General features: G+C 37.3%; 1 protein-coding gene across 1 annotated transcript; it reads left to right on the forward strand.

Moving 5' to 3' along the window:
• Positions 1-8,476: 8,476 nt before the first annotated feature.
• Positions 8,477-11,372, forward strand: LOC126628079 (uncharacterized). Its single transcript, XM_050297660.1, has 2 exons — positions 8,477-9,652; positions 10,875-11,372. Exons 1-2 carry the CDS (start codon positions 8,569-8,571, stop codon positions 11,177-11,179), a joined length of 1,389 nt encoding a protein of 462 aa, XP_050153617.1. The 5' UTR covers positions 8,477-8,568; the 3' UTR covers positions 11,180-11,372.
• The last annotated feature ends 6,849 nt before the right edge of the window (positions 11,373-18,221 follow it).

The raw sequence follows: 18,221 nt of genomic DNA on the forward strand, positions 1-18,221 counted from the left end.
AAACAAGCATTTTATAAGCTGCATGCAGGGCCTTGATGATTGTATATGATTAGAACTGTAGCATCAAAGGCATGACTTGCGGTGTGGTAGCACCATATCCAATTATCCATATGCAATGCTTTTTGAGAATGACTTGTATGACACAAATACGCTATCATGGTGGCGTTTCGTATCAATAATAATGTGTTAGTTTTTCTCTACTTATCATCCTATTACTAACGTGGGACATTACTAGAGTGGTGTTCTTATATTATTGACATGAAACGTTATTGTGATAGTGTACTGGTGCCACAAATTACTCTCATAGTGAGGAGGGGTGGTAGAAAGTCGAAACAAGGGATAAAAAGTAAGAAATTAGGTACCCGTAACTGGCGGATGTGTAGGCCATGCACATCAATGGAATTGCTTTTCAAAAGTAATAAAGGTTAAAGAGATAATTAGACCAGTTTACTTTGCAGAAAATTAAGGATCGTTGCACCAAATATAAACACCAATATCTCCTAAACACTGTTTTAAAAATCCCCGTCTAGCGCCGCCTAGGTGCTATGACACACCCCGACCCTAATTTTCTCCATACACCAGGGTAGGCACGTGCTGGTTGACACTCGAAGGTGACGCAAGCCATTTAATTATAAAATACAAATAAGATAATAGAAATTTAATTATAAATATTATGCAAGTGAGGAATATGTTCAGAACATATGACTAACTAGAACACTAAAGGAAATAATATAAATTTGAATGAATAAGAGAATGGGTCCTATGCCGAGAGGACTCGAAGATGCCGATGCATAAGTGTCTTGACGCCGGGATTGTATGCTTTGATTCTAAGTCCTGAAGGGGCGCAAAACAAACATGAGTAGACCAGAGTTTATATACATATAATAGAAACAGTTATCAACATACTAACCCCTAGGTTTTGTGAAAACAATAGCATAATATATAATTAGGTTTTTCCGAGAACTCTAGCATGCCATAAAACATCTCATAAAAAATATCTTGTATATAGTGCTAACTAGTGGTATTAGCATCAATTACAGTATCAGAACCCTTCATTTGCCAAACGTGCATATCTATCACTTGCCAAATAGGCATAACAATATCATTTGCCAAACAAGCATATATATCATTTGCCAAACATGCATATCCGTATCAATTGCCAAACAGGCATATAGTGACCACTAGGTACACACAAAACGTTGAACATAATCTTTCTAAACTATAGGTACATATATCTCAAAATCATCTTCATAGTATAAAGTCATCCATCATCTATACTATAAAGAAGTGTGTGAAAACATGTTCTAAATAGTATATCGGCATCCATTAGATATCCTACAAAGAACATGGTTTTGATAGAAAATATGGTATTCCAAAATAAGCTCAGTATAGCATGATAATCAATGTCTCATAAAACGTTCACAAAACGTATTCAGTAAATCATGCTTTTCATGTATGCATTTCTACTATTGAAATATGCATTTTAGAAGGGATCCATTCACATATAGTTAGCCGCCAAAGAGCCACACAAACTAGCGAACACGGAATCGTCACAAATAATTGTCCCTAAGCACATAAATGGTCCAATTAATAAAACTATATCATAACAATTGAATTTGGAAAAACAAACATCATAAACGGATTCAGGATGTCGAATTACCCTAAGAAGGGTCCTGGTTAAACTTTGAAAGGTCAACATAAGAATATTCCAGAGAATATTCCCTGACGGAATATTCCAGAGAATATTCCCTGACGGAATATTCCCTAACGGAATATTCCACATAAAGGGTTTGGGCCGGCTAGGGTTTAGGGTTTGAAAGGTTAAGGGGTTTAGTAAAGACTTGTGCTAGGGTTAACTTGTTAGGTTAATGGATTAGGGCTTAAAGGGTTTTGGGTGAAAGGGCCTAAATGAGTGGGTTTGGGTTCCAAAGCCCAAAGGTTTCAAGGCTGCCTTAAAAGGGCTTTAAGTTCATGGGTCGAAGGCCCTATTCGAATGGCCCAAGGGCCTTTGGGTTTTAAAAGGAAATAGACAAATAAATAATTAAAAGAAAGGGTTTTGGGTTTTCAAACAACGGGCCTAAGGCCCTAGGTTTTGGCACGGCCCAAAGGGCCTGTTTCAAAAAGGTTTGGGCTTGAAAGCCGGCCTGAGTTTAAAACATGGGTCGCCGGACCCAATTGAAGGAGAAGGCAGGATTCCGGTCGGTATATTGTACAAATTTAAACGTTCATAACTTTGTCAATACTCAACGAAATCAAGCCATTCAAAAACAGAAATCATAGTTCTCGACGAGATGAAGAGAATGATATTTCGCACGATGTCTAACTTGCTGTGGTTTGGCCGAAAAAATCCTCGAAAGCTGAGGAGGTCGTTAGAAACTGGGTAAGATTCAAATGAAGATAACTTCTTCAATACTCAATGAAATTGGGGGAAACAAAAAGGAAAGTTGTAGTACTCAGCGAGACAAAGAGATTGATAACTTTCACGCTGTCCAACTAGTCGTGGTTTGGCCGAAATGTGGCTCGAAAGCTGTCAGACTTGCCAGTAAAACTGGGAAAACACCTCCGAGTTATTTCTCACTATAAACCTTCACCAAAGAACCTAAAATGAGTCCTAACTAGGGTTTGATCGATCTAAGAGAAAGATTAGAGAGAGTTCTGAAGCTTACCAAGGTCGAGGGACGAGAAATCTCACCAGAGTCGTACCCCAAATAGTGGGGGTACCACTGTGCAGAGAGAGAATGCGAGGGAGAGAGAACGTGGCACGGTGATGTGGTGGTGTCATCGTCGAAGACTTCTTAGGTGCGGGGTGATTGGGTGTGTGAGTGTGAATTCAAGGAAGAGGGAAGGAGAGAGTTGCGGAAAGTCAAGAGGGAGAGATAAAGGAGAGTGAGGGAGAAGAGAGAAGAGATGACCGGGGACACAAATCAGGGGGTGGGCCCCTTGGGCTCACCAATTAAGACCCAAAAATAATTTTTTAAATAAAAACCCAAAACTACTTTTAAAATCTGGGGTGGGGTGTAACATGCTAGGTGGCTGGCCACCGCCCCGATTAATGCCTAGGCATTTGAAAGTTAAGAAATGGCGCCTAGACCTGTTGAGGCGTCCCTTTAGACCACTACGGCACCCGCCTAATCCGCCCAGACCCATCTAGGTGTGCTTAGGTTGCAACTTACTTAGATAGAAAATAGATAACTTTTCTTTTGCATTTTATTGTTTCCAATAAATTGTAAGAGACTTATTGAACACTTAAATAAACACACATTATATGATTATATGTTTGCTCCCCATGTTTTAATTATGTTCCAATACTTCATAATATATATGTCATTCTATTTTCTAATTTATGATGAAATTATATATATTTTAAGTATAAGCAGACACTTATTTACACGAAATACAATAGATTTACTTAAATCCACCTAGGTTCCTAGGCGCTAGGCCCTAGCCCACCACACGTCTAGCGTCTTTTAGAACCTTGCTCCTAAATATCGATGTCAGATCAATAAATATTTAGCAAATATCAATGCTACATCAACAATGCCACCCAATTGTTGTAGAACCTTAACCTTGCCAAACCCCTCATTTTCCTCTACCCTCCAACTTTGGTAACACATATCCACTAAACATAAGCACCCCCAATACTTACACAATACTGAACAATTAACAACAAATCCATCAATCACGAGCGGAATGAGCTGCCCCTTCAATTTGGCCTCTTTCTCGCGAATCTTCTGCATATAGTGTGCTGTTCGTTCTTGCACTTTCATGGGAGGTAGAACTCACCCTGCTTGTACATCTCAACTTGTATAAATAGAAAAGTTCCTTGTAGTCATAAATCACTTTCAAAGTTTCAATACATATATGACCATACACTCGTTGATGTTTAGGATTGATTTGGCTTGAACAATTCACTAAATTCAATGATTTTTTTTTAACAAACACTATTATCTACATTAAGAGGGAATGAGGTGAGTTTAGCTTTATAATGGGCTAGGAATAATGTGGTTTAAATTCACTTTCGGTGAGAATCGTACCTAGAACCTCTCACTTACAAGCGAAGCGGAATACCATTAAATTGTAGTACTAAATTGCAAATTCAATGAATGTTGAATGAAAATATAGATGCCAACTTACATGGTAAAGATGTAAACTGGAGAAATCATTTAAAGCTCTATGTTACTAAGAAAATATAAATGCCAGTTTTTTTAATAAATACAACCATTTGAAACTTTATATTAATAAAAAAAATAACATTTGACAACTTAGAGTAACTCCACAGGTAGCTATATGTATCAAAATTTGATTATGGTGATATAGATGACCCTGTTACTTATCAACAAGCTATAAAGAAGTCCTCAGGTAGCTTTATGGCAGCAAGCAATGACAGAAGTACTTGATTCAATGTCTAAAAACAATGTGTATCAAAACTTGATTATGGTGATATAGATGACCCTGTGACTTATCAACAAGCTATGAAGAAGTCCTCAGGTAGCTCTATAGCAGCAAGCAATGACAGAAGAACTTGATTCAATGTCTAAAAACAATGTTTGGTCTTTAGTGAAGCCACAAGTTAAAATTAAAGCAGTTGACCTCAAGTGGGTGTTTAAGACCAAGAGAAATGCTGAGGGAAGAATTGAGAGATATTCAGCTCGATTAGTTGCAAAGGGATTCACACAAAGGGAATGTGTTGATTAAAATGACACTATTTCACTTCTTTCTTCCAAAGATTCAATGAGAGTGATTATGGCCTTGACAACTCATTTTGATTTGGAATTGCACCTGATGGATGTAAAAACTGCATTCTTGAATGGTGAGCTTAATATGGAGATTTTTATGTCTCAACCTCTTGGATTTGTTGAAAGGGGGAAAGAAGATATAATCTGCAAATTGAATAAATCAATCTATGGTTTAAACCAAGTTTCAAGACAATGGTTTCTGAAATTTGATCAAGTAGTTACTTCACAAGGGTTTGTTGAAAACAAGATGGACGATTGTATCTACCTTAAGTTCAAGGGATCCAAGTTCATTTTTCTTGTTTTATATGTTGATGACATCTTACTTGTAAGTTCGGATGTGCAACTGTTAAAAGAGACTAAAAGCATGCTGAGTTCAAACTTTGAAATGAAGGATCTTGGTGAAGCTCATTATGTTCTAGAAATTGAGATTGTGAGATATAGAAGACAAAAACTCCTTAGTTTATCTCAGAATGGCTACATAGAGAGAGTGCGTACATGTTTAACATGAAAAGTTGCAACAAGGCTGATGTTTCAGTAAATAAGGGTGACAAGTTTTCTTGAGATCAATGTCCCAAGAATGAACTTGAGACTAAGTTAACGAAGATGAAACCATATGCTTCATTAGTTGGTAGTCTTATGAATGCTAATATCTGCACTAGACCTAATTTGGCTTTCATTGTTGGTATTTTGGGAATATTTCAATCAAATCCTGGAGAAGCTCATTGGGTGGCAGCCAAGAAGGTGTTGAGATATTTGCAAAAAAGTAAAGGGTTTATGCTAGTTTATGGACACAATGATTCATTAGAGTTGATTGGATTTATTGATTCTAATCTTGCTAGGGATGTGGATGAAAGAAAATCAACTGGTGGATATATTTTTAAGGTAAGTGGAGGTGCTGTGTCATGGAAGAGTGCTAAGCAAACTATAGTGTTAACTTTAACTATGGAAGCTGAGTTTGTAGCATGTTTTGAGGGGATGAAGCAAGTTGTTTGGCTCAGAAACTTAATTGTTGATATGAAGCTTGTAGATTCAGTTAAAAGACCTATAAAAATGTTCTATGAAAATAATGATGTTGTATTTTTTCTCAAAGAATAACAAAAGAACTTCAGCTTCAAGGTTAATGGATGTGAAGTTCCTTAAAGTTAGAGAAATGGTCAAGAAAGGGGAGATTGATATTCAGTACTTATATATCGGTGCAATTGATATTCAGTACTTATATACTGATGCAATGATTGTAAATCCTCTTACTAAAGCCTTGCCAAACAATGTTTACAAGGAGCATGTTACACATATTGAGGTTGTAGAGTCTTTTGAACAGTGGGAGTGAACTGCTTCGAAATTGGAAGACTGTTGTGGTGTTTCATTAGTATATGATGGCATTGAGGCAGCATGTCTTCACAATTATGTAGTTTTGTTAGTTTGAAATTAGTAGTATTTGTTTAGCTAGTTTTATAGGTTATTTGGGTTTTCAATAAATGTTCAATTCTTCCAATGTGATCAATTGTTCTAGAAAAAACAAGTTTTGTTCAATGAAAGTAAGTTTGCTAGAAAATCAATTTGTGATTTTGTCTGATGCATAATTATTAGAATTATTGATATGTCAAGTTGGTTAATGAATATAGTCATTAACTGAGAGTTTAATTCTATTAAGTTGAAAGCTGTTTCACTCAAAGTAGGAGTTATACATTTTTGTGCTCTGCGCTTTGGTTCAAATAAGTATTGGTTGCAGATTGAATATGTAGTAGTTGTTGAATTGTTTATGTAATGTACATAGTAGATTCTTCATTTCCTTATTTTGAAATGCATAACTATATAGTATGTGAGTATGAATGTGGCTTGAATAAGACTTAGTGATCACTTCTATAAATTTTGAAGACTGGTTGTGTTCATACTCAAGTGGGAGAATGTAAGATTATGAGTATGAAATATATGATAGAACCGGTTATAGTGTTTGAGATTGATATGGAAAAGTCTTGATTAAAGCTATTAGGTTGTCCTTAATGTTTTAGGATAATAGAATTGAGAGAAGTTCAAATTGGTTTTGGAAAAGAACTTAGTGTTGGAACTTTATAAGGTCTCATAATTCTTTATGGTTTGCCTAGTTTGAATCCTAGTCTAATTCTGATAGGGAATGGACAGAGGAGTACCATATATATATCTCAAACCACTGCTCTTGCGAACACTGGTTTATTTTATTCTAAGACCTATTGATTAGAAGAACTATTATCATTGCAAAAGAGGATAAGGTTTTGAGCACAGAGGCTGCAATGGCTTCTTCATCAAGATCAAATAATGCAGGTATGTTTCAAGGCTTTGGTTTTTAAGTTGTGATTCAATTGGATGAATTCTTATTCCTTGAATAAGAAGTTATAAACTTGTTCCTACATGCCAAACCACTCGTTTTCCTCCACCCACCAACTCCGGTAGCACATATCCACTGAAACATTAGCACCACCAAGACACGCAATACTGAACAATTAACAACAAATCCATCAATCACAAGCGGAATGAGCTGCCCCTTCAATTTGGTCTCTTTCTCTCGAATCTTCTGCATATGTTGTGGTGTTCGTTCTTACACTTTCATGGGAGGTAGAACTTAGCCTGCTTGTACATCTCAACTTTTGTAAATAGAAAAGTTCCTTGTAGTCATAAATCACTTTCAATATTCACATATGACCATAGGGGTGGTTCGGTATGAGATACCATACTGAAACTAGTATCCCGAATCCCAAACCGAATTTTTTTGGGACAAAAATTTGAAGACCAATTCCAAACCAAATTTTCGGGATTTCGGGACAAATCGGGAATCCTAAATTTAAATATGAAATTATGAATTGTTGTTTAAATATATATTTTCGGAATTTCAGGACAAATCGGGAATCCCAAATTTTCGGGATAGCATCCTGAAAATTTCGGGAAGTTCGGTTTGGGATCGGGATTTTTTTGGTTCGGTTCGGGATTTTCGGGAATTTTTTCCACCCCTATGATCATACACTCAATGATGTTTAGGATTGGTTTGGCTTGAACAACTCACTAAATTCAATGAACGTTGAATGAAAATATAGACGCCAACTTACATAGTAAACGTATAAAATGGAGAAATCATTTTAAGCTCTATATTAATAAGAAAATAACATTTAACAGTTTAGTTGGAAAAATATAAAATTTGACATAAGACGTTAGATTGCCAAGTCACTCAACAATTGTAATTTGACTATTAAAATCCAGCATTTTCTTTGAAGATGATCTTAAGACCATCTCCAAAGGAGATATCAAATATGTCAAATAGAATTAAAAGACATTTAGGTGTTCTTCAATGGATATGCCAAATATGATGTGGCATGTGAGTCATTTGACTCCTTGCTTTCTTACTCCCTTTTTTGACAGCAAACAAAGAAGGAGTCAAATATATTTAATTGAATTTTTTAATACATGAGTCTCATTAACAACCAATAGAATAAAAACTACAACTAACTTTGATTATATTTTAATAGTTAATATAACTCTAGGCCCAATAAAATAATAAAATAAATATTTAACATATCTATTGAAAAAGAAGAGAATTTATCCTTTGAAAAAGCTCTAAGGAGTCTATTGGAAATGCTGTGAGTAGCCTAATAAATAAATAAAAACTGAAAATAAGAGTAAAATAGGAAGTCGGTTGAGATATTTTCTTATGAAAATTCAAAATTGCAGTGGCGCGCTTATATAAAAAGTTTCCCTCGCGTCTCCTCCCTCTCCTCTTCTATCCTGTTTTCAGCAAACTGGAACGCCATTTCCTCTCACTTATTTCTCACTCAAATCTACTCAATCTTGTCTTTGTAATCAATTAATGACGATGGGTAGAGAGGCCGATGAGGATGTTGGTGGTGTTGGTGATAGGTTCAAGGACGCCGAGGCACTCAATCGCTACAAGAAAAACTTCCGACTGTGTTTTCTGAGGACCGATCGGCAAGAGTACCTATTGAGCGATTTCGAGGATTTTGGGATTCCCTCCGTCTTCGAATCACGCGGTTGGCTTTCCGTTGTAGGACCTGCAGAGCCTGCTAATGTCCAGATTATTCAAGAATTCTACTCCAACATCCCTCCTCTCCCTGCTGATCGGCCATTCCCCGACTCTTTTGATGTCTACCTACGCGGTAAGACCCTCAATTTCTCCGTAAATAGCATTGCCCGGTTGCGTAAACTTCCTCGGCTCAAGCCGGATGAACCCGGTTTCGATTATGATCAGCTTGTTGCTAAGCTTGACATGAATTTAGTCAGGTCTACCTTAGTTGGCCCCTACAAGAGATTGCAAGAACTTTTCTCCGTAACCCGTCTCACTGACTTCTACAAAATACTTAACTGCATTGTGGTTGATAATATTGATACTCTGGGTTTCTCTTCCTCTTCTTTCATTACTCCTGATAGAGCGCGCCTCCTTTATGCTATTGGGACCAATCTGCCAATTGATCTGCCCACCTACATTTTCCGTGTAATCTGCCGATCTGCAAGTTTTACCCTTGGCGACTTGCCTTTCGGGTCCTTAATAACTCGGTTCGCCATGGATTCTCAGGTGCGAATTGATCCTACGGATAGGCTTCGATGTTCTTCTGTACCAGCTCTGAAGTTGGATTGTATACCTTATATTAAGAGACGTGTGCCGTCTTCTCCTGCATTTAATCCTGCAGGCGCACGCGCACCCGCACCTGTGCCTCCTGTCAACAACATGATGCTTCATGGCAAGACAAGTGTACCATCTTCTCCTCTAGTTAATGCAGCACCAGCTGCTTCTGAGCCAACTCCACAGCTTAATCAGCCTCCAATCGTGAGGCACGACAGGACCCAACTTACGGTCGCAGAGCTCCGGGGTGATTCGTCTGCCGTTTACGCACACCCCAAATCCCCATCTCCAACTAATCTGCAGCAATCTACAGGTCAGTCAAATATTTAGCTTCATGGGCTTGCTTGACAGTAATTATGGCCTTTTGCTTTATTTTCCCTCTATCTTGAACTCTCGTTTGTAATTCACTGACGATGTATGAAATATGAGTGTTTAACATAATCTATTTATGAAATGTTAGGGTTTAGCATTACCTGTAACTATTTATCAAACGAGAGAATTTGGCCTGTAAATGGGCTTGAATTTATTGATCTGTATCTCATGTAATAGGAATCAGCGTTTCTTATTAACTATTTATGAATGTGCGTGCATGTGTGTGTGAGAAAGAGACATAGAGAGAGAGAGAGACGTGGGTTTGCGTTTATTAACATGTAACTCATGTAGTAGGCATAGTTCGGTTTTGTGGGTCTATCGACAGGGGGTGTTGCTAATGATTTGCCTATGATAAGAAGTAGAGGGGAGACCTTGTTTGAGGGTAGGACTGAAGCTATTGATGAATATAGAACGGTGCCGGTAGGATAAGATTGAGAAGCTCTGTCAGGTAACGTGTGAGACAATATAGAGTTAAACATTCTTTCCACTACAGATCCAAGGATAACTATAATTAGAGCTCTCAAGGTGGCCGGCTCATGCGGTTGCAGTACATAACTATGTTTGTCTGCAGTCGCACCAACCAAAGTGAGCATGGTGCCTGGATTTAAGAATCCATCTAACAGATAGCTGTTACCTTATATGTTCATCGAAGAAAGAATTTTTTAAATGAGGATTCCCAAAACTAACGTCCATGCAATTGCTATTGGACATTCAGCTTATTACGGTAAATGTCATTGTCCCTTAAATTGCTCTTTAGTGAAGCTGGTAAGAAATTGTCAGGTTTTTACAGGGGGCGTTGTAGTTATGAAATTATAGTTAGCAGCTTAGCAACTAGAGATCAACCACGGAATGCTTTTGTGATTCGTAATTTTGAATAACCTTCCAGTGTTTACAGGTTGGCTTCATCGTAAGTGGAAATCTTTATAAGATTGTCACTGGATGATCTGATAAAATCCTATCTTTGAAACTGAGCTGCCTTTTTTCATGAACATTTATAAAGTGATGGAGAAAAGTTTGTTATCTTTGTAAAATTTACAAGATTCCCATACCTCTGTAAGATCTGTATGGGAGGATAATAAATGAAGTCTACTTTCTATCTGTGCTTGTGCTGAAGAAAAAATCTGATTCCTAACTCTCGTCGCATGCTTGTATAAATCTGTCAGCTTCAACTTGCGACTCCCATCCAAAAAAGAAAGCGAAAAGAGATTCCATGGCGGATGCAATTGGTGAGATGGCAAAGTCAGTGAAGGAGTTTTTGGCAAGTCAAGTGAAACCGCGAGTGAGACTCGAAGGAAAGGAGGTACTTGACGTGGTTTTGAAGGTACCAAAACTTAGTAGACTGCAAGTTATGAAGGCTGTGCGCATATTACTGAATGGTAATCCAGAAGAATTCTCCCTAGTGAAATCTCTTAATGATTCCGCGAGGAGGGAGTGGATACTGTTTATTATTAGTCAATCTGAAGTATGAACCAAATGAAGAATCAAAAGTAGCCCGTGACTTCAAATTCTCTTTAAAATTAGTTCTTTCTCTTTCGCTGCTGTTTTCATTTACTTTATATCTAGTGAAGTGCTGGTTTTCTTCAATGATTAGAAACATTTGCATGTATGTGTATATTTGTAAGCAGACATCTTTGCTGATATATTATTGTACTGTTCTCCAAGTGGTTGTTTTTCCCTTTATTTTATTTATTTCACTTTTTTGAAAACTAAAACTCGTTTGGTTACTACTTTTAGTTTTTAATTTAAAAGAAAATGAAAACTAAAAACTACTTTCTTGAGTTATTAAAATTTGGCTGTCATATTTGGTTTTTAGTTTTCATTTTTTTAAAGTAGTTAGCAAAAGAGATTTCAGAAAACTGAAATGATTATCAAATGTCTTCTAAATTTAGTTACAAACTTACAATCAATTTATTAATAGAAAAACTATTGTCCGTCTAATAATCATTTTTATTTTAGCTTTGCCTTTTTTTGTGCTAGAGATAGAAAGAAAGTATATGAAGTAAAAGAGGGATATAGAAGAGTGAAAGGGCGGTGGAATGGAAGAAGAAATGTAAAAGAAATGGCACACAAAAACCAAACAAAAACTCAAAACCGTAGATTTAAGTCAATTTCCAATAATGTGATGTTACAGTTGCTCGTATCTAAATCTGTTGTGCTAGGATAGCACCAAAACCAATTGGAACCAACTCAAGCTAATCCATAGGAAATATATCAAATGGAATGCAAGAACCAAATATAAAAGACACCAAGATTTTAACGAGGTTCCTCAACAGTCAGTTTAACTGGAGTACGTCCTCGGAGCAGTAGGAGCTCACCCAATAATCCACTATCAACCAAATGGGAGTTTACAAAATGTTGACAATCTCACAACCTAAAACCCCAATACAACCAATAGTTCTCACACACCAAAGAACCAAATAGAGAAGGAAATATTGTGAATAATTTCCTCTCTATACGAAGCTCAAAGATAATACAACTTTGATGAATGATTACTAACCGAAGAGAGGTGCTATCTTCCAATGAGGAATGCAACATTCCTTCTTCTCTGCTCGGATGCTTTGCTGCTCTGCTATCTGAGCAAAGTTGGGCTTCTCCAAAAACCAAAATGATGCTCTCTCTCCTTCTCCAAAGGCAAAGAGTGGAAGTAAAAAAACAAATTTTCTACCTTTGAAAATTCAACAAAACAAAAGGAAACATAATCATTTGTCTCCTCATAATGATGTTCCCACATCATTATGTCCTTCATTTTTTATTATATGCACCGAAAGGTTTTTGGCCACTTGGCCACTAATTTAACAATCTTCACCTTGGCCAAGTTCCGAAAATGCCATGATAAGCCAACCAACACAATCAACACAAAAATTACTCCCAAACACTTGCAAGAGAACAACTCATGTCGAGCCAAATGCTCCAAAACTCTTACTGCTCAACACCTTCTTCATATAGGCAAAATGTGAGCCAAGTTTAAGCAATGAACAAACTTGGCTACACCAACAACCTTAGTCAACATATCAGCGGGGTTGTCTTTAGTTGGGATATTCTGGAGAATAATCTCTCATTCACCAACGACTTCACGCACAAACGCACATCTATGTGCTTGGTCCTCGCATGATGAACCTGATACTTAGCCAAATGAATGGCATTCTGACTATCACAATGTACCTCTACTTGCTTCTGATCAACCTCCAAATTTCTAATCAGCCCATGTATCCAAATGGCCTCCTTTATAGTTTCAGCAACTGCCATATATTCAGCCTCTGTAGTAGACAAGGCAACAAACGACTGCAAAATGGACCTCCAACAAACTGGCCCATTAGCCATAGTAAACACATAGCCTGTAGTAGATTTTTCCATCCAGATCACCTGCATAATCTGAATCAACATAACCAATTGCAAAATGACCAATACCAGAGTCATCTCTCTCAAAGCATAAACCAACATCTCGAGTACCATGGAGATACCTCAATATCCACTTAGCTGCTTACCAATGCTCTTTACCTGGATTATGCATATATTGACTCACCATGCCAACTGCATGAGCAATATCCGATCTAGAGCATACAATTGCATACATCAAACTACCAACCAAATTTGCATATGGTATATTTTTCATTTGCAGCTTCTCTTTATCAGTTTTAGGACATTGTAGAGAACTCAATTTAAAATGAGGAGCCAAAGGGGTACTAACCGGTTTGGTTGAATCATGAACTCCAAACTTCCGCATCAACTTTTCAAGGTATTGTCTTTGATTCAAACTGACCAAACCCTTATCTCTATCTGTAGTGATCTCCATGCCAAGAATCTTCTTCGCTTCACCAAGATCCTTTATCTCAAACTCATTCTTCAATTTCTCAATCTCTTCGACATTCTTTGAGGCAATCAACATATCATCAACATATATCAATAAATAAATGAAAGACCCATCTTGCAACTTCTTGAAGTACACACAATGATCATATTAACTTCTAGAATAATTTTGGTCTCTCATAAATTTATCAAACCTCAAATACCATTGCCTTAAAGATTGCTTCAAGCCATAAAGTGATTTCTTCAATTTGCAAAACAAATTCTCCTTCCCTTTCACTGTATACCCATCCAGTTGACACATATAGATCTCTTCATTCAAATCACCATGTAGGAAAGCCGTCCTCACATCGAGTTGCACAAGCTCAAGATCATAATGTGCAACAAGAGCTAACATAATGCGAATTGAGGAGTGCTTCACAACCGGAGAAAAGATTTCGTTGTAGTCAATGCCCTCATTTTGTGCATACCCTTTAGCAACTAATCTTGCTTTGAATCTTACATTACTTTTCTCATCAGCACCTTCCTTCTTGGCATACACCCATTTGCAATCGATAGCTTTCTTGCCCTTAGGCAATTTAGCTAATTCCCAAGTCTTGTTCTTCAAGAGAGAATTCATCTCATCACCCATGGCATTGCACCACCTCTCCTTCTCCTCACTCTCAATGGCTTCCTCAAAATTGGATGGAATATCATAAGTGATAATAGGAAGAGCAAAAGCAACATAGTCACTATACCGAGCTGGCTTGGTAATTTGTCTCTTTCCTCTGTTCTTGGCAATAGACTCTTGAGGTGAAACTTGCTTTTTAACTTGAATAGAATATTCAAGTTCAACTTCTTCAACATCCTCATGGTCTCCAACTTCTTCACTTGTAGTGGCTTCGACATCAGCGAAAATAGGATTTGAAGTACCAGAGGCAACTTTCTCAAGCTCCACGTGTTGGACATCTTTCACATTCTTCTCAGAGTCTTTGTACATACTTTCTTCATCAAATGTCACATCTCTGCTAATTAAAGTTTCTTCATTTCTGGGCACCACAACCTGTAACCTTTGACACCACTACTAAAACCAAGAAAGATAACCTTTTTGGCTCTAAGATCAAGTTTATTTTTAGTTACATAAAAATAAGCAGGTGAACAAAAAATATGAATATAATCATAATCAGTAGAAGGTTTCCCAGTCCATACCTCCATTGGTGTCTTACCCTGAATAGCAGCTGAGGGTAACTAATTGATGATGTGACATGCATAAGTAACTGCCTCTGCCCAAAACAACTTGCTCAAACCTAATTGAGACAATATACATCTAACCTTCCCAAGCAAGGTTTGATTCAATCTTTCTGCAACTCCATTTTGTTGTGGAGTTCCCCGGACACTGAAATGCCTCACAATCCCTTCCTCTTTGCAAACTTTAAAGAAAGGGTCGGATGTGTATTCACCACTATTATCCGATCTCAAAATTTTAATCTTTCTCCCAGTCTGGTTCTCAACCATTTTCTTCCAATCCAAGGAAATGCTTAACACCTCACTCTTGTGCTTCATAGTGTAGACCCAAGACCTTCTTGAATAATCATCAACAAAGGTCACAAACCAATGTCTACCACTCAAAGAGGAAGTCTTTGTAGGACCCCAAACATTTGAATGTACATAATCAAGAATGCCCTCGTTTGATGTACTGCAGTACCAAACTTCACTCTAGTTTGCTTTCCCAAGACAAAATGCTCGTAGAAATCAAGCTTACAAGTCGTGACACCTTTTAGAAGACCTTTTTTCATAAGCCCTTGTAGAGTTTTCTCACCGGCATGGCCTAATCTCATATGCCACAGTCTAGTAGTATCTGAATCAGATGTGCCAATATTTTCTAAGACTACAGACGCTTCACCTGTCACGATGCTTCCTTGCAATAGATACAAATGATCACATCGAAGAGCTTTCATCACCACAAGTGCACCATAAGTAACTTTCAATGTCTGCCCATCTGAATGAAACCTGAAGCCCTTGGATTCTAAAGTGCCCAAAGAAATAAGATTTTTCTTCAAATTCGGTACATACCGAACATCTGTCAACTCTTTAACCATGCCATCATGCAACTTCAAACGAACTGTACCAATCCCTTTTGTTGTACAAGGATTGTCATCTCCCATGAACACAACACCACCATCAAACTCTTTCAAGCTTGAAAACCAATCCTTGTGAGGAGTCATATGATGAGTACAACCCATATCCAACACCCATTTAGTAGCACAATCAAATGATGAGGAAGTGGTTAAAGCAAAATAAAAAAAATATGTTTCAACCTCAGCAACATTGGCTTCAGAACTTTCTTTTCCTTTGGTCTTCAACCTAGGACAATCTTTCTTCCAATGGCCCTTATTATGACAAAAGGCACATTCATCATTTTCCAAGGTTTTTCTACCTTTAGAGTTTCCTCTAGGTCGAGAGTGTGATTTTTTTTTCTACTAGAAGAGGATCTCCTCTCCGATGATCTACCTCTAACAAATAAAGCTTCACAGTTACTATCATGATTTTTTATCTCTATGCCTCATTTCATAATTCATCAAGGCATTTGACACATCTTCAAATTTCACAGTTTCTTTACCATGCATAATAGTGGTAGCAAAATGCTCATAAGAGTCCGGCAAGGAATTCAACAATATTAAGGTCTTATCTTCATCCTTAATATCTTCATCTACATTTAACAAGTCGGCAATCAACTTATTAAAAGCATCAAGGTGTCTAATCATTTTTGTACCTTCTTTGTATTAGAAGCTGTAGAGTTTTTTCTTCAAGTGTAGCCGATTCTCTGCACTATTCGTCATATACTTGTCTTCCAATTTTTGCCACAACACACTTGCTACTGTCTCCCGCATCACAAAATACTTATGAGTTGTTGCAAGGCACAACTGAATTGAAGAGCAAGCCCACAAATTTAATTTCTTCCATTCCGGCTTTGACATAGCTTTCGACTTCTCTCCCAAAGCAGCAAGTAGATCTTGTTGAGCCAACACATCTTTGACCTCACATTGCCACATCTCGAAGTTGTTTGTTGCATCAAACTTTTCCACTTCGAACTTTGCATTTTGCACCGTAGTTCTTGCAAACCCGGAGCTGCTTCCAAAAGGATTCTCATGTTGTCCGTCTGACATCTTTTGAAACTAGACAGTACCCAAGAGCAACCAGTGCTCTGATACCAATTGTTGTGCTAGGATAGCACCAAAACCAATTGAAACCAACTCAAGCTAACCCACAAGAAATATATCAAATGGAATGCATGAACAAAATATAAAAGACACTAAGATTTTAACGAGGTTCATCAACAGTCAATTTAACTGGAGTACGTCCTCAGAGCAGTAGGAGCTCACCCAATAATCCACTATCAACCAAATGGGAGTTTACAAAGTGTTGACAATCTCACAACCTCAAACCCCAATACAACCAATAGTTCTCACACACCAAAGAACCAAATAGAGAAGGAAATATTGTGAATAATTTTCTCTCTATACGAAGCTCAAAGATAATACAACTTTGATGAATGATTACTAACCGAAGAGAGGTGCTCTCTTCCAATGAGGAATGCAGAAGGAGTGCTTACTAACCGAAGAGAGGTGCTCTCTTCCAATGAGGAATGCAGCACTCCTTCTTCTCTACTCGGATGCTCTGCTGCTCTGCTCTTTGAGCAAAGTTGGGCTTCTCCAAAAACCAAAATGATGCTCTCTCTCCTTCTCCAAAGGCAAAGAGTGGAAGTAAAAAACCAAATTTTCTGCCTTTGAAAATTCAACAAAACAAAAGGAAACATAATCATTTGTCTCCTCATAATGTCCTTCATTTTTTATTATACGCACTGAAAGATTTTTGGCCACTTAGCCACTAATTCAATAAAATCCATTCATAGTCAACTTGAAAGAAGAAAGGAACACACGAATGGATCCTTAATTTGATATCAAGTATCAAACTCTTCTTCATGTCAGTGTCAGAGGATGAACTTGAGATGTTGTCTGTCTGTCACTTCCAAAACACTCATCTCCCTCGTGATTAAACTTTCATTAAAGGTCAACTTGTTAAAGGACCGATGACCCTATCTAATACACCGAATTTTTTTGCCGTTATATTTTTGGCTAACCGATACTTGTCAAGACCAGTTTTAATCAAAAGTCGACCTCTTAGTGTTTAGCAACCGAGTTAGGTCTGGGCGCCGTGCAACTTTGAATGTTCAAACTCAAACTTCAAGCAAGCTTCGCTGTATATGCCTTGTGTTGTCCTCTTCTTATTCAAATGCAAGTACTAAGATTGCTCAATAAATTACTTTTTCGCTCTTTTGCTCGTACCTCTTGGCCAATTTAACTATTATTTTGATACTAGAAGTAGATTGTATCGTGTAATGTGACGAGTGAGAAGTAGAGAAAGAGATATATTCGAATTACATTCAAGATTTTACTATTTTTAGGAGTTTTGTCGCAGGTTATTTATTTTCGTTCACTAATTAGTGTAATTGTTAAGTCATTGATTCCTCAATTCAGTAAGTTTCGATTCTTCAATTGATTTCTCCCTGTTAAATTAGGAGTATTTGTGTAATTTTCTAGGATAGTAAGATGACTATATGAAGATTACTATACCTCACATCTATTCATAAATATCATGTACTTTTTCCAATGAGAGAACTTTAATATGAAATGGAGTGAGTGAGTTGAAGAGCATATACTATCATG

The sequence above is a fragment of the Malus sylvestris genome, chromosome 7, assembly GCF_916048215.2.
Source record: "Malus sylvestris chromosome 7, drMalSylv7.2, whole genome shotgun sequence".
Lineage (NCBI taxonomy): Eukaryota > Viridiplantae > Streptophyta > Magnoliopsida > Rosales > Rosaceae > Malus > Malus sylvestris.

What these genes read in the sequence shown, in the direction of transcription:
- LOC126628079 (XM_050297660.1), top strand. Translation starts at nt 8,569, where the DNA reads ATGACGATGGGTAGAGAGGCCGATGAGGATGTTGGTGGTGTTGGTGAT. An exon ending in TAATCTGCAGCAATCTACAG is followed by an intron (nt 9,653 to 10,874) that starts GTCAGTCAAATA and finishes TAAATCTGTCAG; the next exon opens with CTTCAACTTGCGACTCCCAT.